Source organism: Acanthochromis polyacanthus, chromosome 19, assembly GCF_021347895.1.
Source record: "Acanthochromis polyacanthus isolate Apoly-LR-REF ecotype Palm Island chromosome 19, KAUST_Apoly_ChrSc, whole genome shotgun sequence".
In the NCBI taxonomy this organism is placed as follows: Eukaryota; Metazoa; Chordata; class Actinopteri; family Pomacentridae; genus Acanthochromis; species Acanthochromis polyacanthus.
This window is the reverse complement of record NC_067131.1, coordinates 3,547,345-3,570,000: the sequence shown is the minus strand read 5'-3', so window position 1 is coordinate 3,570,000 and position 22,656 is coordinate 3,547,345. Positions and strand designations below refer to the sequence as shown.

Below are 22,656 nucleotides of genomic sequence, written 5' to 3'. Positions count from 1 at the left end.
GGAGGTTGTTCCTGTGCCGTGATCCACCTCTGAAGGTTAATGATCAGTTGGTTTGTCTAATAAGCTCGACTCTTATCTGCCTTTTGTTTTGATCACTCTTCCTTTTGTAGATTTGTTTGCCATGGAGATGGATATGATACCGAAATTCACCTCAAAAGACGAGGAAATTGACTTCTGGAAGGCTCTCTCCCTCAAGTACAAGAAAGGGTATGTAGCTGGCACATAGCAACATTAGCATTTAGCCTTTTGGTAGCATTTAGATAAAGGACAAATTACACAAATTCAGCTAGAAACAGAAGCTTGCATACACTTGTAAAGACCACGTACTTCATGGCAGCCTTAAGTTTCCAATGACTCCTATAACTCTGAATTTTCTATGATGGAATGATTGAAACACAAAAGATCTGCTGAGTAAAAAATATACATCCAGCAGTGATATTTATTTAAATGTCCTTTGGCCATTTTTACCTTAATTGGGCACTTTTGGTTTCCGTCCACAAGCTTCTGGTTTTATCTTTGACCCTCCTGTTGACAGAACTGGTGCAGTTCAACTAAATTTTTGGTTTTTACAAACTTGTTCCTTAATCAGTCCACAGGTTCTTGATGGAGTTTAAGTCAAATCTTGTGAGGAGACCTGTCTAAAACCTTAAATCTACCCAGATCTGACCATTTCTTTGCAACTTTTGATGCGTGTTTGGGCTCATTGTCTTGTTTAAACATCCAGCTGTGTCCAAGGTCAACCTTCTGGCTCCTGATTCTTAGCTTTCTTAAAGAATATGAAGGTAATTCTCCTTCATTATTTGCATAAAGCTCCACTGGCACCAAAACAGCCCCAGAGCATGATACTGCCACCACCATGCTTGATGCTAGGTTTGGTGTTCCTTAGATTGACGGCCTCACCTTCACCCTCCAAACATATTTCTGCTCAATTTTTGTTCCATCTGACCACAGAACTTTCCTTCAGAAGGTCTTTTCTTTGTCCATGTGATCAGCAACAGACTTGAGTGGAGCTTTAAGAGGAAGAACTTCCTTCTTCATGGATCCTCTCAGCTCATGTCGATGTAAAACCCTGTAGACAGCTGTGTTCCAGCAGCTTTCAGTTCATTCAGACCTGCTTTTCAGTAGTTATTGACTGACTCTCAATCATCCTGACTAGCTGTCTCTCAGTGGCAGATGATAGTTTGTGTTTACTTCCTGATTATGGCAGTAACACAACTGGACCATGAACGTAGACTTATAAATAGATTATTTTGGCTCTGAAGTGACTTTCCTGACTCGTTCGAGTCAATAATTTACTTGTTTAAATCTGTATTCAGCTCCTTAGACTTTCACCTTGTAGTGTTTGTGGCTGAGTCTAATTGGTGTATCAGATGGGCCTTATTTAAATGGACTTGGAGGAATCAGCAGCTGTAGTCAATTGAGAGGTTAAGAGGTCATGCCACTAGTATTTTGTGACCTTCAAGTACCATATTTGTTGACCAAAAGAAAAACAAATGAGTAAAATAAGCCTCATCATTGAACTGTGGGAGTTTTCTGTGCTTTCACTAAATACATTAGTGGTATAAACAGAGCTTCAGCTGCAGATAAAATTACTTAGATGGTGTCTTGTTTTTCTAGCTACATGGTCTCTCCACATACTTTTGTGTCCTTTTGTGGTCTGATGCTGTTTTGTTCTCGTCCCTTTGCAATTCAATTAGAAGGCTTCAGTGTGCTGCACAATGATGTTTTAGACAATAGTGTGAGCCGACAGATTGTTCTGCCCTTCCCTGCTTCGACATAACAACACACCCCTGTGTACAAAACAGAGATGGTTTGAGATCAGCTTCAACAACACCAGACTGGAAGTCAAGATTGTGCAATAAAGAGAGAAATATTCTTTTTTAATTTCCTTACATATTGAGTAACATTTCAAAATTGTGATTTAAAGTTGAAAAAATTTAAAGTCAAAGGAGAGTTTATGTTCTGTAGGAAAGACTGAAACCAGAAGAATGCATGTAAAGTTCTAGATCATTCAAAAAACATGTCAGCTTTACAAAGATGCAAGGCTAAATAGTCTTCTCAACCGCTTATATGTACTCAGAGGAGTCCCTTTGTGTTGAGCAATGGTGGGAACGCCACGAAGGACGTCTGCTTGTTTAAAATCCTGATATTGGTAAGCAAGAAGACCATCACCAGGAATTGGCTGAAAAGCGACCCCCCCCTACACTAACAAACTGGTTGGAATTAGTAGAGGAGATTGTTTCTATGGAAAAACTGACTCATTACTTAAGAAACAAAGCAAAGTCTTATCATCAACGATGGGAAAAATGGACTGACTTCCAAAAAAGGATGACGGATTAAATACCACATGACACGTAATAATTTGGATTTTTAAGCATAAAGAGTATGTGTGTCGTGTCCCCCCCCCCCCCCCCCCCCCGTTCTAACTGTGTTACTATGTTTGTTGTGTTTGTATTCTGAAAATTATAAATAAAAAGTAGAAAAAAAATGGTGGGAACGCACAAGAAACAAACACATGCAAATTTATGCAGTGTATTTGCCTGATCTTCATGAGGTCAGAGTAGATAATAAGGCGCATCAGAAAGACAGCCTGCAACATGAAAATACACGTCATAAAATGCAAAACCCAGCACATCTACAGCTGCAGAACCACGTCAAACAAAGATATTATCCCATAAAGCTCCAGAGCAACGATCTCTAATGCCACTGCCTTAAAATATGACAAAGTAGAAACAAATGAAAGAATAATGTTGATAAATTCAGCTGAGATACTGATAATATATCAGCTTCACCTTGTGTTCAGTTAAGCGTCAAAGAAACAAGAGTTCATGAGTCACGTTCTATCAGTCATGACTCATTTAAACTGTCAGGTGTAAATATAAATGCTACAGTAATAACATTACTTGGTGAAGCTCTTTTAGAACATGTTTAGCAGTTATGCTTTCATTTAATTTCAAAAACACATTCCCAGCATCTCCAGTGTAAATGGAGTTTACACTACTACTAAATACGTTTAAAACCAGCTTTAGAGAAGCACTGAAGCATAATGTGGTGTTTAACTCAAATAGTTTTTGGGCGTTTTCTGCTCCTGCCTCATTTTTCCTAACTGTGGCCTCAAACACAGTTCAGCTGAACATCCCATAATTTTTGCTGTGTGACTGTCAGTCACAGCTTTGACTCTAATGACTTCACAGTTGCATCAAGGGACGCAGAATTTTATGTTTTTTACAGAATCTGATGAGCAGAAATGGTTTATTTTCTACTAATTTTTAAATGAAACAAAGTAATAAAATAGTCGGATTTTAAGCTTAAATTTGGATACATTTTCTGATGGAGCAGTACGTCAAAGTGAGTTCAAGGACCGTCGTAAAGTTGAAAATCTGACAATTCCCTCTGATTTTACAGTTTCATTAAAGCTCTGGCTCTGATAAATGTTGTAAGTTTTGTGCTTTATTAACTCCTCAGCAGGTTTTGGGCTACAGAAAGTGAAATAATAATAATAATGACGATAAACCTTGATGAAAATGTGCTGCGAGTACTTTGACTTATGTACATTTTGCTTCTCATGGTTCTGTACTTTTACTTAACTGGAATTCTGAATGCTGGACTTTGACTGTTTTTCCACTTTAATCTGATAAAATAAATAATAGATAACATTCTGCTTTGGAAGATTATTCACTAGAGATGATTCATGGAGTCTTTTTGATGAACAGAGTTGCAGCTCTTTTCATATGTAGCTGCTTTGAGTCGATTTTGCTCTTTTTTTTTTTTTTATTGAGTTGTGCGTCTTGCAGCCTTAGTATATCCATTCTCCAACCGTGTTTTTTAGGTTTGGGTCCACCGTACATCTCAGAGGAATCTTGTTCTTTCCTAAAATTTCCCACAGCATGGTTACTTCCACACTCTTTTGAGGACATCTTCTCTGCAGGTGTGTTAGTTTTTGAATATTTTTGTGTCCTTCACAGGTGATAGAAACTGTTATCTGAATGTCAATATCAAACTCGTCTTCCTACTTCTTCTTTTTGTGCACCCAGTTGAATATTTTCTGCTTAAGGATGCAGAACTTCTTCTTGTCAAGGTGTGTTTTTTAAACTTCAGTCTTGGAGCTTCCTCCACTTGCAGTTGATATGTTTCTGAGCTGAAGCAGCTCTTTGTGAACTACATTTGAATCTGATAGTAACTCCACCTTTTCTTTCTATCTGTGGGAGCGACCCTTTAGGAATGCTTCATGTCTTTGTCGATCCATTCTTACTCTCTCAATTAAAACCCAGCGGCTCCGGTGTCGCTCAGAGTCGTGAAACTTTCTCCTTCTTCCCTCGGCGACGCCTCATGTTTCCCATCAAACATAAAAGCCTCCCGTGTCTGAGAGGGTTTACGTAATGATTCTGGTCATTAGCGGTGATCTGAAGGCGGCTGAAAGTAGCTGAAATCTTATCCTGTAGCGTAACGCAGCGCTTGATTAAGATCTGCTGATTGAAATCTCGACACCGGGAGATGAAGGGAACAAACTCGGGCCGACACCCCGTTATGTAAGAGACTGTAGACAAAGAGATGCCTTCAGGGTGGAGGTCAAGTCTGTTCCGTTTACTGTAAGTGTGATATTCATGTTCCATTCTTAGTAAAACGCATCTACAAACAAAACATTATCATATGAAGCTCCAGAGCAACAATATCCAACGTCACTGCCTTAAAATATGACAAATTAGAAACAAATGGAAGAATAATGTCGATAAATTCTGCTCAGATACAGATAATTTGTCAGCTTAATCCTGTGTTAACCCTTAGATGCACAAATGATTCCATGAGAGAAGAATTAATGTGATTTTTATTTTATTTTATTTTATTTTTTTTATGTCATTTTGGTTAACCCTCGTGTCGTCCTGCGGGTCAAATTGGCCCGTTTAAAAATATGGGAAAAAATATTTATTTTCACAGCGAAACTTCTGATGTCCACATTTTTAACATTTGGGGGAAAATTTTGAACATTTTTTGGTGGGGAAAAAAAAGAAATGTGAAAAATGTTTCTTAAGAACATTCACACAAAAAAAATGTACCAAAATCCATTTTAGGATTTTTTTTTTTTTGGATGATTTTTACTAATTTTTTGAAAATATTTACAATAATTTTCTTGCCAAATTTGGGGGATTTTTAAAAAACAAATAAAACCTTTAAGGGAAACTTTTAAGGAATTACTGGAATTTTCTACCTGAAGGTTTTAGCAAAGTTTCAGAAATTTGTGGATTTTTTTTTTTTTTTCTGAATTTTTGGATTTTTTTCAGACAAGGAACCAATATTTTTTTGTTGCCTGTAAATGAGGACAGCAGGAGGGTTAAAGTAGTTTTTAGCCTCTCAGAGACAATCTAGTCTAGACAGAAATCTCCCTTTTTTGCATTTTAACAGATAAAATAAAGGTAAAATATCTGTTTTAACCTAACACTTCAGGCTGCTTCAAGTGGATCAAAAATGACCTGGTTTATTCATTTTCTTACAAAATCTTTGTAATGAAATATCTTTCATGTTCCAGCTACTCCTCAAAAATCATGTTTTATATCATAACATTTAAATTTGTAAGTTAGCTTTTATATTTTTAGAGAAATTGTAATATCTGTACTACTACCCCAAGCTTTTTATCACTGATAATATCATACAGGAGGTGATGGAGGGACAGAAAGCAGCAACAGCTGGAGGAAAAGAGTGGGAAAATGTCCCAAAAAAAATGGATGTTGACATTCTTCTGTTGATGTTCTGTCTAATATTCCTCTTTTTCAATCACCAAAATGTTCAAAATATGTTATAAAGTGAAAAATAATCATATTTCAAACATGAAAACAAAAATCTGAAATGAAGAAATGATTACTGTTAACTAAAATGACAAAAATAGGCATAAAAACACATTTACTGTCATTTTTGACCCACTTATGGAAAATGTGAACTTTTTCAGAACATACCTTAAGTTGCGGTTATTTATCGGTTATTATACTTTAATTTTACTGGTCCGGTCCTCTTCAGATCAAATTGGGCTGAATGTGGAACCTGAACTAAAATGAAAACCTGCAGGAATCTAAAGCGTTCGTTGGCACAAAACATGGTGGATTTACAAGTCAATCATTGCTTCTGTAAATTCTATAATTGCTTTATAAGGCACAGAGACTTCTTTTTACTACATAAAATATCTGCTAGCTTAAACCTAACTGTCATCTTTATAAGCCAGAAGTACCAATAATACTGGAACTGACTGGAAAAATGAAGACGATGCTACATTTCCCCTCTGAGGCTTCCATTTTAGTGTCCAGGTATGCTGGCTGGAGTGTTTTGAATATCGGTTAACCACCGTGACGAGGAGGTAAACGTGTAACCGCCAAGCTTTTCAACATGAAACCAGTTCAGAGCCGAGCGCCGCCACACTGAGCTCCATACAAATGGATTTTCTGGCTCGATGCCACTTTCTGCACTTCAGCTGACATGATGCCATTTTTAGACAGCTGGCTTTGTGTGTATGTGTGTGTGTGTGTGTGTGTCCGTCTGTGTGTGATCATCCGTGTCCGTATCAACAGACACTTGCGTAACCAGCACTTCCTGGTAAAGCTGCCTTCCCTCTGTTTTGAGCGTCACATTTCTTAGTAAATCTCTGTGTTCCGTGCAGTTTTCGGTTTATATCTGCGCTCTGAAAGGTTATATTTGTTTGGCTCATCTCTCTTTTTGTTGTTCTTCTTTAATAAAGAGCAAATGAAGAGTTCATTTGCAAAAACGGATAACTTTGTTTCGATAAATTTTCAGAAAACTTTTTTTTTATTGTTTACTTGAGATAATATCAATCAAATTGAAGTTGAGTGGATTTGACTCAGTAGAAAAGTACATGACAAAATAGAGAAAAAATAAATTATTATTGTTATTATTATTATCTCAAATAAACAATAAAAAATGAGTTTTCTGAAAATGGAGTTGCCTGTTTTTGCAAATGAACTCTTCAAATTTTCTCTGATTTGCTCAGGAAAAGTCAAAGAGCGTAAGAGTCAGGTCCTTCATTTTGATGCAGGAAGTGGTGTCTTGGACAGTTTTTCCATCAAATATCTTTTTATTTTGCTCGATGAAGTTGCCACTAGGTTGCAGTGCCATGCCTTTCCCGTTAAGCATTACATCTGAGTGGTACAAAATAATGCAAAGAATAGAAACCCACAGGTGAGGAGTGTCATCCTTCTGGAAGCTTGGCTTGTGTAGTGATCCACTACGTTAAAGAAATTCCCTTCAGGTAATTTTTTATTAGTGGCCACAATCCTGAAAGTTGCTTCTAAATTCTGACACATTGAGATGTCCGATATCGGCTTTTTTGCTGATAACTGAAATGCCGATATTGTCCAACTCTCAGTTTCCGATATCAGCTGATGCATGTGGGCTGTTTAACTAATTTCAGGTAACATCACATCTCCTGTGGTGGAATTAACGCATCATACCTGCTTTTATTGTGATGCCCCATTGGATGCATTCTCAAATGCAACAAGGCTTTCCAAATGTAAACATTGTCTGGGCAAAATAGGAAAACTACTTCAACTTACCTTGTGGAAAAAATGCCATTTTTATGCCTTTATTTTTTTTTAAAATTGTCTCTATGAACAGTCTCCCTCCCTCTGAGTCGGTAAACGCCGGCAAAATCCAAGCATTATTTTATCGATTATCATGATAGGCAAAAAAAAAGCCAACAACGATATTGATCAATATTACATTTTTATGCCGATATCGGGCTGATAATATCGGTGTGTCGATACTATCACATAGCTTGTGGTGTAACTATGGCAAATCATTGGCTTATATTTGTATTATATCAGGTAAAGTTCTATTTTTTTAATGTAATTTTTGCGACCTAGCCCCGGATAAGCGGAAGAAAATGGATGGATGGATTTTTGTAGGTTTTTGATATCTAATATTTACATTTCTTAAATAAAATCACACTATAAATAACACTGTAGATTCTTATCACCAGCATTTAGGCTACCTGACTCCATCAGTGTTCTGTTTATTGTTTTGTTTATTTTTTTTTACTGGAAAAGACTTGAAAACGGAGGTTTGGCTTAAGTTGACTGTAGTAAAAAGGTTTCTGACTTCCACTGCTGACCTATCGATACCTACATAGACATGACGTCCTTCTTATCTCCACTCTATAAATGATAGCATATCAACATGAGTAAAACTAGGTCAGTTATTAATAGCCATAATACACATTATTTGCTTTTTGTGAATTTCAAAACAGATGAAATCTAAAGTGAGCACCAGTGTTAATCCAGATGAAACTCGGATCAATCTGAAATGTCCCCAAACAGCCACCGTAGGGGGGTAAATCTTGTTATTCTGGTGGTCCTCTCAGGTCAGACTGTGTGTTTGTGCTTATTTTTTTATTGGTAATTTTGCCAATTTCACTCAGTTTTTTCCAGCAAAATGGTGAAATCATCCACAGTGCAAATGTTGGTCTGGAAATCTTTAAATATTCATTCGTTCAATTAATAATTTGTAGTGTTGCACCCCAATTCCTGCAGTTTATGGATGAATGTGAGGAATTATATCAGACATTTAAATCCTCTCAGCAACCTTCTTCATAAACTAGACGACTCGGAGTGTTTGGGGAATAGTGTGTGGGTCAGAACTCCAGACAAGATGAAGATATTTAAAGTAGAATGCATCCACCTGCCGTTGTTCCCGCTTTTTGCAAAGCGACCTCCTTCTGTCCAGACCGGCTGTTTAACGGCGTCTCCTCTGTCCTCAGCTGCCAGGAGGCTCAGGAGGAGCTGCTGGAGTTCCAGGAGGGGAGTCGGGAGCTGGAGGCCGAGCTGGAGGCTCAGCTGGGGCAGGCCGAGCACCGCATGAAGGACCTGCAGTCTGAGAACCACCGACTGAAGAACGACGTGGGGACGCTGAAGGTAACAGCAGGAGCTTAGGAAAACAACAAGGAGAGAAAGTCGAGTTATCGTCAGTTATAGAGAACATTTAAAACTCAACATGTTGAGCCAAATGGCTTTTTTTTATCAGAGACATTAGACATTTGACATACTGACATAAATTTAATTTACAATGTTGCTGAATATACACCACCGTTTAAAAGTTTGGGGTCACCCAGACAACTTCGTGTCTTCCATGAAAACTCCCACTTTTATTCATGTGTGAACATATTTCATTTCCAAAATACTAATTTACCTGACTAATTGTGAAATTAAGGTTAAAACGACAGAAACAAGACACAAAATGACTAAAAGAAGACCCAAAATAACAAAAACGAAAAACAAAATAACAAACAAGAAACAAAATGACAAATACGAGAAACAAACTGACAAATGAGACAAAATAAACAAAAAACAGACAAAAAATTAGACAAGTTACAAAGTGGCAAAAACAAGATGCAAAACAACAAAAACATGACACAAAATACCACAAACAAGACACAAAACCGAGAAACAAAATGACCAAATTGAGACAACAGAAACACAAGAGACAAAAAAATTAGACAAAAGTTACAAAGCGACAAAAAATGGACAAACAACAAAAATCAGACACAAATGACAAAAGAACAATTTAGTATTTTATTTTCTGATCAAAACGACTTGTCATGGTCGATAAATTATTTTAAATTTATAGTTTTACTAATTTACAATCTGAGGTTAACGTCTTCTCTGTAATTTTTGCACTTTGAGGACCGGATTGGACCCTCTGGAGGACCACTTTTGGCCCACGGGCCTCATGTTGAACACCTGTGGTCTAGAGGAGTGCTGTGAACCCTCTAAATTCTGATGATGCATATTTCTAAATCTATTTTGCATTAAAGGACCTTGACTGTTCTGACTTCCCTGTGAATGTGTGTCTCTGATGAGGCAGCATTATGTAGATTCTATCTGTATATCTGGTATTAACTGAACATTCAGGCTGCAGTCAGTGAGTGCAGCGTGTCTTTGTGTGAATCCTTCAGATAAATATTAGATGCCTTTTTTTCTTCATATAACACCGCTGTCCTTGAGTGCGGCCTCGTGGGAGTAAAGTCACGCTGTAGCAGCTGCTGTAGATGCACTCATTTATTTTTCCAGTCGACCTGCAGCCTTGGGTTTGTATTTTCCTGCAGGAGGTCATTGAGGGTCTGTGCTTTAGAAAATAAGAGGCTAGAAGTTGACCTGTAAGAGCAACATTCCGTCTCATTTCTGGTGCCTTTTGGAGGCCGATCTCTGTTATTGTGACCTCAATAAGGAGTGAAGTCTCAGAGATGGAATAGTTTGTAATATAAATGGAAATGTGACTACAGTAGGATGCCGAGGCGCCTCTTTTCTAATCTGACCACCTGCTCCGTCCTAATCCTGTAAACTGATGCAGCTGAGCTCATGAATAATGCATCGTGTCGTGTCTCGCTCCATAATTACAGAAAGGAAAGCGGCACGTTTCCAGCAGGGAGGAGATGTTTGAGCCAAGGAGTCTGACAGGTTTTAGTTTCACATGGAAGCAGGAAAAACTGCCTGTTTGCACCCGGTGACGGAGTTTATAGAGAAGATACAGGAGCAACAGGACTGGAAAGTCTTCATAATGCAACACTGCTGACTAATTTTAGCTTCATATTTGGTTGTTTCTTACTCTGCTGATCATTTTCTACACGTGTACAGTGGAAAACAGGAACAAAACACGAATATATTAAAGAAACCCTCCAGGAATGAATAAAATCATCAAAATCTAATTTCAGAAAGCGCTGCAGAAGAGACGGCATTTAAGGAGAGGATGCAGTTTAGTAAAGCAGTAAATTATATTACGTAGGTTTAATTTTTTTTTTAAAAACATGAAAAAAAGGTAACATTTCTGAAAAGGTAAGTTTATTCCCAGAGCAACTTTCAAAGTGTGTTATAATGAAATTAAAGCATTTTAGAAAACAGCAATATTTTAATGAACGGGGCAACATTTAGAAAGATTAGAAAAAAGGGCAACATTTTTAGGGACATTTTATACTGCAACATTTAAAAAAGAAACGGCAGCATTCTAGAAAACACAAACAATTTAGGAAACGGTGACTTTATAGAAAACACAGCAACAGTTTAGACAACACAGGAAGGTTTTTGTGTTTTTTAAACATTTTGGAAAACAATGACCGTGTAGAAAACACAGAAATTATTTAGAAAAAAGTCACTATTTAAAAACTTTTTTTTTAAAAAACGCAACATTTTAAGAAAATGCAGCAACAGTTTAGAAACACGGCACAATTTATAAAAACTGACTTTTCTGAAAACACTGACATTTTTAAAAACAGAAACATTTTGAAATACACAGGAACAGTTTTTGTTTGTTTGTTTTTTTTAAAACGGTAACTTTTTAGAAACCATGGCAGTATTTACAAAAACTGTGTAGAAAATACAGCAACATTTAAAAAAAATACTGGAACATTTTACAAAAACACAGCAAGAGTTTAGACAACACAAGAACCTCTTTTTTTTTTAAACACAGAGACTTGTTAAAAACATGGCAACATTTTGGAAAACAGAATTGTGAACAAAATGACTTTTGGAAAACCGCAATAAAAAGTTTTTATTAACTTTAGAAAATTTGACAAATTTCATAGAACACATTCTAGAAAACACAAAGACATTTCGGTTGACACGGCAGCATTTTAAACACATTCCAGAAAACATAAATACATGAATTTCTTTATTCATATTAGAACTTAGACAAGCAGCCACACTGCTAGCTCTTCAAACTGAAAATGGAGCATTTTGGAAAACAGGGCAACGTTTTTGAAATACTTGTTTCTACTCAAAACCAATCAGCACATAAAAACACAACTGTTTTTATTCACTTTTTAAAATGCATGCACACAGTAACAGTCCTGGAACACATCAGTGTAGAAGTAATGTTTTAAAATGTTGTTGCGTTGTCCGATTTGTTCATATTTTATCCAGTTTTGCGTCTCAGTGCAGCTGCTCAGAGTTTAAATTCACCTAAACTGTTGTAGTTTCACTGTGTTGGTCTTTAGATGTGCTGAATGAGGCTCTGAGATCAGGTCTGAGGCCTCATGTGTCTGCAGCTGGTTCAGGCAGCAGATGTAGGTCAGACGTAGCGACAGGCCCGCTGGTATTTATCGAGCTGATTGTCTCGGAGCTGCTGAATATGTAGGTCACACTTCACATCCCAAGCCTTAATGGGGAAGATAAATGAGAGGGAGGCTCTGAAAAATGGATGGAGATGTGGAAGATAGAGCATGAAGCTGCAGGTTTAGAGCTTAAATACATGAGCTCAAATGTTCCTCCTGTTCATCCTCTGTAGGAGAAGCTGGAGCAGCAATACTCTCAGAGCTACAAGCAGATCTCCATGCTGGAGGACGACCTGGGCCAGACGAGGAGCATCAAGGAGCAGCTCCACAAATACGTCCGAGAGCTCGAACAGTCCAACGACGACTTGGAGAGAGCTAAAAGGTTCGTCTGGATTCTCTAAAGCACAATAAAAAATAAAAATAAAAAATAAATCAGCTTCTGCACTTTTTCCTCCTTTAACAGGTTGATGTGAAGCTTTTTTTACACATCACTAAATGTACAAATTGGTTTATTAATGTTTTAAACTGTAAAGGGCTTTTTAAAAAAAAATTTCTTTCATTTTGTACACAGAAAAAATGCAGCCCTACAAACTTTTTTGTGTCTTTCAAACATTTCCATTAATGGCAAACCTTTTAATTGGCAACGCAACAAACTCATATATGACTCGTATATGAAAAATATGATTTTGCCGACGCATAAGTTGCTTTAAATTTCTGATAACATTGCCAGAGAAATATTATCTGTGTCAAACATAAACTGACATTTCTGCCACTAATGACAAATTTATTATGAAGAGCTTATTAGATGTTTAGCAAAACCAGCAAATTATGGAGGAAACTTCTCATTTTTGCAGAATCTTGTGGAAACTATCATCTTTGTTGTAAATCACCAGCAAATCTGCTGCAATGTTTCACTTTTATAAGGAAATCTATCTTCAATTTGACAAGAACAAACAACAATATCAGTGAAAAACTACTCCTTATTGCCAGAATGTTGTGTTTTTTGCACCAATCTGACCAAAGTTGGTTCACATCTTAACCATGCAAAGGTGCTCCCCCCATCATCAAAGCAGATCTCTGTTTAATCTATGCTAAAAAAGTGCCAGAGATGCAGTTTAAATCCTGGTTCTAATTAGCAAAAGGATCAAACGCAATTGATTGTTGCCTTAAACTGGGTTAAAATCAACGCCGGAGCTGCACGAGCCTGAGATATCGATCCCTAACGAGAACTTGACTAACAATTGGTGAATAAAACGGGACGCTTAATGGATTTGTGCCCAGAGGACTGATGAAATGTGGTTCCCTCCAGAGCCACCATCGTGTCTCTGGAGAACTTCGAGCAGCGTCTGAACCAGGCCATCGAGAGGAACGCCTTCCTGGAGAGCGAGCTGGACGAGAAGGAGTCTCTGCTGGTGTCCGTGCAGAGATTAAAGGATGAAGCCAGAGGTGACGATCGATGGCGGCTCATTAACATCTCCGCTTTCCCACACGTTTGTCTGCTTTTCTTTGCCCTCTCAGCTGACTCCTCTGTTGTGTTTCCAGACTTGCGGCAGGAGCTGGCGGTCAGAGAGCGTCAGGCGGACGTGACCAGGATGTCTGCTCCCAGCTCGCCCACACAGGAAAACGTGAAGATGGACAGCGCCGTTCAGGCCTCCCTCTCCCTCCCTGCTACCCCGCTGAGCAAAGGTCTGGACAACGCCTTCGCCAACACAACAGGTAGCTGCAGCTCCCCATCCCACCAGTGCATTTTTTAAAAAGCCTCATTATGCCAGTACAGACGAGAAAATCAGAGCTGATCTTTATGTAAATGTTCTGGTTTCTGCTGCTTTTTAGTCATGTAAAGACATATCTGCTGGCTGCACGTCAGCTCGGTTATTTTTGGAGCATTTTTGATGTTCTCAGAGGGGAAAAGTCGTCTTACAAAGAAGAAAAACATGCATTCTGTTGAAGAAATTTCACTCTTACACTGCAAAAACTCAAAATCTTACCAAGTCTGTTTGTTTTATTTCTAGTCAAAATGTCTCATCCCACCTGATTTAAGGTAAATTCTCTTAACCAGTGAGGAAGATGGAGGGACTTGTTTTAAGACAACGCATCTTAAATATCTTGTCAAATCAAACAAATTTAAAACAATCTTGTTTTGCCCCTCCTGTCGTCCTGCCGGTCAAATTGACTCGTTTTACAGTTTGAAAATGTGGGGGAAAAAAATATTTTCACAGTGAAAACTTCCACATTTTCAAAATTTTTGGAGAAATTTTTGAACATTTTTTTTTTATGGAGAAAAGAAATGATGAAAAAAAAAATCTTTAAGAAAATTCAGAAAAAAATCAACCAAAAACCTGCAAATTTCACTGGCTTTTTTTTGTGAATGTTCTTAAAGAAAATATTAGAAGTTTTGCTGATGTATATGTAATCACTTTAGATATTTTTAGGATTTTTTTGGGAAAGTTTTTATTCATTTTTTGAAAATATTTACAATTTTTATATATTTTTTAATATTTATTTCTTACCAAATTAGTTATTTTCCTTTTAAAAAATTTTTTAAGGGAAACTTTTAAGGAATTTTCTTTTTGAAGATTTCGCAAATTTTTATAAATTTGGGGAATTTTTTTGCTGAATTTTTGAATTTTTTTCAGACAAAGAAACAATATTTTTTGGTGCCGTAAATGAGGACAAGATATCAGTTTAAGACATCTAAGCTTGACATTCCTGGTAAAATAAAACTTAAACTAAGTTTTCCCAGCTAATTTTAAGATCTCAATATTCTAAACATTATATATTATTTCAAGAAATCTTACCAAGCCATTTTTCGCTTGTTTTATTGGCAGATTATTTCAAAGTAAAAGTTCCTTGAAATTAGTTTTTTTTTCTTGTTTTGAGAGGGGCATTTTTTTCCAGTGTAGTCCTTCGAAGTTTGCTTTAGTGAGGTGTTTGCTGGTATTCTTACCAACACAGAGCATGAGTCTGTGAAGCTAAGCCGGCCAAGAACATTTGGGAAGTCCACATTTTAAAGGGATGTTCAGAGAGTGGGTATGCAAATACAAGGATGAATAGTGGTTCATTTGCATATGGCTGCTGAATCAAGAGTTCTGACAGACAACAAAAGGTAAGAGGAGGTCTGACAGACAGTAAAAAATGACAACAGATTGAAGAATTGTGGATAACTGTGGGAAATGGAATAAAGGAGTGACACTAGAAAGTATCTGCAGCAAAAGGTGTGTGCTATTTTCTTCATCAGTTAATTCATTTTCAGTGCTTCAAGAGGTATCCAGATACTTACCCTAGATCAGAGATGTCAAACTGATTTTAAAAATCCAAATTAACCTCCTAACTGTCGCTCTCTTTCTTTCTCCAGTGCTGTCTAACGGCTACGGCAGCAACTCTCCTCTGACTCCTTCGGCCAGAATATCGGCTCTGAACATCGTCAGCGATTTGCTCCGGAAAGTCGGGGTGAGTCGGTCCTTTCTTCTCTTCATCTTGCTGGCCTCAAACCTCTGTTTCTTCTCCTGTTTCGTGTGTAAAATCTCCTCTCATCGTGTTTGTCTTCTCCTCAGGCTCTGGAGTCGAAGCTCGCCGCCTGCAGGAACTTTGCAAAGGACCAGAAAGCGAGGAAGGCGTTCGCTCTGGACAACAGCAACGCTCTGAACGCCAACACGGCCAACTACAACGCTCAAGCTCTGCACACGTCGTACTTTGACAAAGCGTGAGTGAAACTAAACCGGCACAAATCTGAATATGCACGGCTCCAGTGAATGAATAAGGATGATACTGAGGAGTCTCTGTTTGCAGTTTTTCTGTTTTTAATGAAATATCTCAGAGTTTTGGATTGTTGGTCAGTCAAAATGAGAAATTTGAAGATGTCAGCTTGGCTCTTAGTAATTATATTTTTGCACATTTTGTCAACAAAATGATTAATTACTGGAATAGCCAACAGCTATTTATCATTTTAGTTGACAAAGGTTTAAAATAATATCCATAACAAGTTTTTTAGAGCCCAAGATAACAGTTTAAGTGCTTTTTGTGTCTAAAATCTGCATAAATTCAATGTACATTTATATAAAATGAACAAAAAGCACCAAATATCATATTTAAGATGCTTATAGCAGACAATATTTGGAATTCTTTCTTCATAAATGACTTAAAACATTTGATTATGATCATTTTTGTCAACTTATTCACCAGTTACACCCCCTGCCAAAAGTTTTGAGACACTTTCTCATTCAAATAAATAAGATCCGTCTCAAAACTTTTGGCAGGCGGTGTATGTTGCATCTTGTGCATGAATGAAACTAAAGCAGCATAAATCTGAACATGCACAGCTGTAGTGAATGAATAAGGATGGTACTGAGGAGTATCTCAGACTTTGTGTGCGTTTTATTTTCTTGTTTTCTCCCAGCAGGACTGAGATGGTCACGTTCCCGACATTAATTCTGGGTAATGCAGCTCCTCGGCCTGTTAGCTGAGTGTGTCGGTTCATGCATGATGCTGCTGCTGGTTCTTAACAAGCCTCTTTTCCAGCTCATAGAAATAACAAGGCTGCTGCTGCTGCTGCTGCTGCTGGTGGTGGTGATGGTGGTGGAATTATCTCTCTACTCATACCAGACCTACTTCTTCCTGTCTGTACTAGTTTCAGGTGTTTGTGTTGTTTTAGTTGTAGATTTAACCAATAATAATAACAACAAAGTCGGTTTTTGGTGTCTCGGGAATGAAGCTGAGGAAATATTGACAGAAACTTCAAGGATCTCGAGGAGAACTGTTGGTTTAGTTGGAGTGGTGGGGTGATTTTTAAACATTCTCTGTGCAGATTTATGTGGTTGTTCTTCAGCCTCATCCCAGTTATAACAAGAAAATCCCTCAGAGAGAACGTCGTCCTCCTCCAAGGCTGCTCAGTCGAATCGTTTCTGATGGATGACAGCTTTAAAAAAAAAAAAACACGGCACCAGAGAATGTGTCATTTAATACAGATGAACCCACAAAAAAATGACCTTGCGCTGAGCACAGGCGTGTGTTATTCATGTGTACGTTATGTAGGGATACTGAATCACGTGACTTAAATATGTAGCAGGAATTAATGGGACTGAGAAACACCCCCATAGTTTAATCAGTTGTTCCTCGGATCATTTCTGATGGATAAGTCCTCAGAGGTGGATTTGTAGTAGGATCACAATCAGCTGATGTAGTGTTCACTGGTTGTCATGGTTACAGTGACGCCGTGCCGCTATCTGGCAATGACACAGAAATCTTTAACAAATCCGTGGATCCAGACTATAAGCTGCATCACTGCCAAAATCCAATCACTTGGTCCTTGTGTTATTTCTGATCTTCCCTGAAAATTTCATCCAAATCCGTTAGTCTGTTTTTGAGTAAAGTTGCTAACAGACAGACAGATGGATGGACAAACGTACGCCTATCGTCACATAACTTTTCCATTCCTTGGTGGAGTAATTAACAGTTATCGACTGTTTTTGAGTGAACTTGCTGCTCCTCCTGTGATTTAAATCCTCTGAGGAGCAATTTTATCAATTTTTGCAGAGCTCAGCGAGAATGCTGGGACGCTTTTATACCAATTTGATGGCAGAAACAATTAAAAAAAACAGGAGAGCAAGACTCTGTAAACACTTATCAAATGGGCTGCTGTAATGTCGGCTATTTATAGATACTGGGTTTGTCAGTTAGAGGCCACATCCTGCTATTTAATGATGGTATGAATGACACCTAGAACAATGAGTTAAATTACAGACGAGCACACAGAATGTTTTATTGCCAAGGATGAGGCTGCTATTGTTGTGTATTTTTGGTTTTCTCAACAAATGCCATAAAAAGACCAACATAAATCCATCGTTCTTCCCTAGTTTGCAGGATTTCTTCACTACAAAAGACATAAATCCTTTCAACAGCTCACAAACATAGATGTTGTGTTGTTAAACCAGCTTAGTAATGTTGGTTTTAGCAAAAAACTGAAATGCAGCTGAACATGGGTAAAAGGGGCCTGTTTTTATTGCCATATCAATACTTTAAGTGCCTCCTTTCTGTTAATCTTATTTGATGAGATCGGACTTAGTAAAATTATTATATCCGGTAATTTTGTAGTATTTCTGTGTCACTTTCAACACAGCGTTCCAAGTGAAATGCAGATTTATAAGGTTTAAAATACACACAGAATTAGTAGTTAGTAGAATAATGCTGGTAGAGTTCATCTTTAATAGTCAAAAGTGATAGTTTTACTGTTATTCTGTTATGTACTTGTGTTAACTTACTGCATAAAGCTGGAGGAGACGGTTTCTGCTGCATCAGAGGAAACTAAAGACACAACAAGGACGTTCGTTGTCCGTCTGCTGTCGGTGCAGAGAGCTGATCTATACAGAACTGTTCACCTTCAGTCACAAAGAGGAGCAGTCAGCACTGAACGTTTATCATTTTGGATTTCATTTTATAAGGGCTAAAGTCTAAATTTAACACTGATGCATTTTGGTTTGTTGAATCATAAAAACGACATCAGAAACCTCACAGGATACTCAGCCCTCTCTTTTTACATTTGCTTTCATTTTCACGTGACTAAACTGCGCTGAAGCTCGTATTTTATTCTGATCTGAGAGGTGCTTTCCAGAGACACTGATCATACCACAGCAGTGACCCACAGCAGAAACCAGTTGAACCAGTCCGTCCGCCTTCACTCCAGTCATTTTTAGCAACACAAACCCGACTTTGTTTAAAACTCTTCATGTCTGTGATGCGGCTGCAGCGTCGTCTGTCGTCAGATTCAGGTTGATAACGAGGACAGGCAGACCTATTTGTGCTGCGTTTGCTTTTTACAGAGTGTGAAAACTGACAGTGAGTGAAAATAAAAAGCTTTTGACAATCGGAAATGTCCGTCAGCGGTGGAAGTGTGTTTACTTCAGTATGAATTTAAGGTACTTCACTGGGAGGCTTTTTTTATGCCATTTTACACATCTGACATGCTGTATGTCAGAGGAAAATACTGGGTTTTCTGTTCTTCTCCATTTATCTGACTGCTTTGGTTGCTTTTAAATTCAGGCTTTAGCATTGAAAGTTTAGGATGAAGGGTTTAGTTCAGGCATTATTCATTCAAAATCCATAAACAAAAACATCTGATATGGTAGTCATCTAGAAAATGTGATTTTGGTGTTAGCTTGCCTTTATTAGGAAAAGATGATAATGGCAGGGATTTAAATTAATTTATTCATAATGCCTTGTGGAGAAATTTTAAAGACTATCCGTGAAAAATGACCTTTTTTTAAACACACCAAGCATTCATTTTGACATGAATTATTCACATTACAGCTAAGGATCACCAAACTGAGGCACTGAATTCTGAGGAGGGACTAAAAACATCCTGATTAAAACATTAAAATCCCTTATTAAGAAAGCAGAACGGGCCTGAGAGTTGGAGACATGAGTACTTCAGAATGTACACGCCCTGTCAAAAGTTTTAGGACAGATTCTAATTTATTTGAATGAGAAAGTGTCCTAAAACTTTTGACAGGGGTGTACATTAAAGTGTGGCTGCTGATGGGTTCTTTGGTGTGTTTGGTTCATACGCTGAATAATAATATATATATGTATAACTATTGTACAGTCTGTGCTTTGTTTCTGTGTTCTTTCTCATTTTAAAGTCTCTCTGTTGCTTTCTTGCAGCAGGACGGTGAACGGACTGGAACCTTCCAACCTCACGGCCATCACCGCCCCTCCTGCTGCCTCCTCGCCGGGTTTACTGCCCCTCGCTGTGTGACGGTAACTGCCCCAGTGACCCCTCCAAACACACCCGCCCTGCCACGGGGCAGAGAGGGAACACGAATACTGTAAAACTCTGTACTGTTCCGGTTTTCTCCTCGTCTTCCCACGTTCTTCTCTCGTGCTTGGTTCCTGCTGTGGTTCTGTCTGTAAATTAACGTGTTGCTGTGTCTGCTGTTCGCTCACTGACGTTACAAAGACTGACGAGGCCGCTCTATTTAGCATCTCCCCTCATTTAAGTGCTTTCTGAGTGCACGTTATCGCCTAAAACAGGGGTGTTTTAGTTCAGGTTCCACATTCAGCCCAATTTGATCCCAAGTGACCAGTAAAATCGCAGCATGACCTCTAAATAATGACACCTCCACATTTTTTGTTCTAGTGCAAAAAAAAATCACATTTAAGGAATTATCTTTTCACAAAACACTATGGGCAAACACGAGCAGACAAAAAACAACAAAAACAAGAGAAAATATTACAAAAAGGAAACACAAAATGACAAGAAGGAGAAGCAAAACGACAAAAAACATGAGACAAATGACAAAAGTCAGACAAAAACCAACAGAAACAAGACAAAATATTACAAAAATGAGACGCAAAACGACAAAAATGAGACACACGACATGAAGTAATACAAAAAAGTTAGGAAGGAACAAACAATGGACATAAACAAGATAAAAAATGACAAAAGCGAGAAAATAAACGACAAAAAATAGACAAACAACACAAACGAGGCATAAAAAACTTAAAAGGACAAAAGCACTACCCAAAACAATGAATTAAGCAAAACACAAGATGTGGAAAATCAGTCCAACACAAGCGAGACAAAAAGGAAACACAAAACAGGAAACATGACAAAAATGAGAAACAAAATGACAAAAACAAGAGACAAATGACAAACATCAGACATGAACACAAAAAACCACAAAAACAAGACAAAATATTACAAAAATGAGATTAAAATGACAAAAAATTAGGCAAATGAAACGAGATGAGACAAAACAGACAAAAAATTAGACAAAACAGTTACAAAATGACAAAAAAAATAGACAAACGACACAAGGCGAGACATAAAGGAAACACAAAATGACAAGAAGGAGAAACAAAACAACAAAAACATGAGACAAACAACAAAAGTCAGACAAAATATTACAAAAATGACAAAATTAGACAAACGAAGCGAGACAAGACAAAACGGAGACAAAAATTAGATAAAAACGGTTACAAAATGGACAAATGACACAAGGCGAGACATAAAGGAAACGCAAAATGACAAGAAGGAGAAACAAAACAACAAAAACATTAAACAAACGACAAAAAACAAGACAAAATATTACAAACATGAGAATAAAAATGACAAACAATTAGACAAACGAGTTGAGACAAGACAAAAAATTAGACAAAAGTTACAAAAGGACAAAAAAAATGAACAAATGACACGAGGCGAGACATAAAGGAAACAAAATAAGGAGAAACAAAACAACAAAAACGTGAGACATACGACAAAAATCAGACAAACAAGACAAAATATTACAAAAATGAGAATAAAAATGACAAAAAATTAGACAAACGACTTGAGACAAGACAAAAAATTAGACAAAAGTTACAAAAGGACAAAAAAATGGACAAATGACACGAGGCGAGACATAAAGGAAACACAAAATGATAAGAAGGAGAAACAAAACAACAAAAACATGAGACAAACAACAAAAGTCAGACAAAATATTACAAAAATGACAAAATTAGACAGACAAAACGGAGACAAAAATTAGATAAAAACGGTTACAAAATGGACATATGACACAAGGCGAGGCATAAAGGAAACGCAAAATGACAAGGAGAAACAAAACAACAAAAACATTAAACAAACGACAAAAAACAAGACAAAATATTACAAACATGAGAATAAAAATGACAAATTAGACAAACGACTTGAGACAAGACAAAAAATTAGACAAAAGTTACAAAAGGACAAAAAAATGGACAAATGACACGAGGCGAGACATAAAGGAAACACAAAATGGTAAGGAGAAACAAAACAACAAAAACGTGAGACAAACGACAAAAAAGGCTAAATATGACAAAAACGAGACACAAAATGTCAACAGAAAAGGCCGTCTAATATTTTGCTTTACGATCAAAACAACTTGTCATGTTCTATAAATTATTTTAAACGTACAGTTTCACTAATTTACAATCTGCAGTTCATGTCTTCTCTGGGATTTTTACACTTAGAGGGCCGGTTTTAGCTCACGGGCCGAATGTTTGACACCCCTGGTCTAAAAAGCTCAATATTTTGCAAATGGCGTTAAAATCGGTCCTTTTTAAAAACACACAAACGGCTTTTTTTTCACCTCTTTAATTAGCAATAAGTTCACCTGAACCACTGCGTTTCCACTCGGCAGGTTCTAACGGCTTGTACAGATGTCCTGAATTGTTTGTGCCACACGTCTCCGTCAATTACTGATGTTTCAACGCGAACCTGGAATCTTTCTGGAACTCTGATTTTTGGCTTCTAACTGTTATGACCCTTGTATTCGCCTCATTAATGGTTCCACAGCTGTTTAAACGAGGGCCGGAGAGTCTTTGTGTCGTCGTAAAGAGTCAAACTCACCATCTAACTCCTGAACCGTGTGACATGATGTACAGTATTGGTCATATTGATCGTTAATAACCAGCGTTCTTCTGTTCTCTAGTCTTTTATCCCACTTTATTATCACATGACAGCACTTTGGCCTCGTGTTGAGCCTTTATTTTTTCTTTCTTTCAAGTGCAATATTGCCTGTTTATTGTTTGTGGGTTTAATTTATTTCACACTTCTTTTATAGCATGTTTCAATAAAAGATGGTTCTATACTCCACATGTTA

General features: G+C 37.5%; 1 protein-coding gene across 1 annotated transcript in view; it reads left to right on the top strand.

Annotated features, from left to right (window-relative positions):
- ndel1a (nudE neurodevelopment protein 1-like 1a) overlaps nucleotides 1-22,656 on the top strand; it is a 25,321-nt gene extending 2,665 nt beyond the window's left edge. The window contains 9 exon segments of the mRNA XM_022208110.2: nucleotides 111-207; nucleotides 8,756-8,909; nucleotides 12,274-12,422; nucleotides 13,350-13,486; nucleotides 13,583-13,756; nucleotides 15,396-15,490; nucleotides 15,595-15,743; nucleotides 19,697-19,781; nucleotides 19,783-22,656. Of these exon segments, the coding sequence (XP_022063802.1) occupies nucleotides 122-207; nucleotides 8,756-8,909; nucleotides 12,274-12,422; nucleotides 13,350-13,486; nucleotides 13,583-13,756; nucleotides 15,396-15,490; nucleotides 15,595-15,743; nucleotides 19,697-19,781; nucleotides 19,783-19,950 (1,197 nt within the window). The 5' untranslated portion in view covers nucleotides 111-121 and the 3' untranslated portion in view covers nucleotides 19,951-22,656.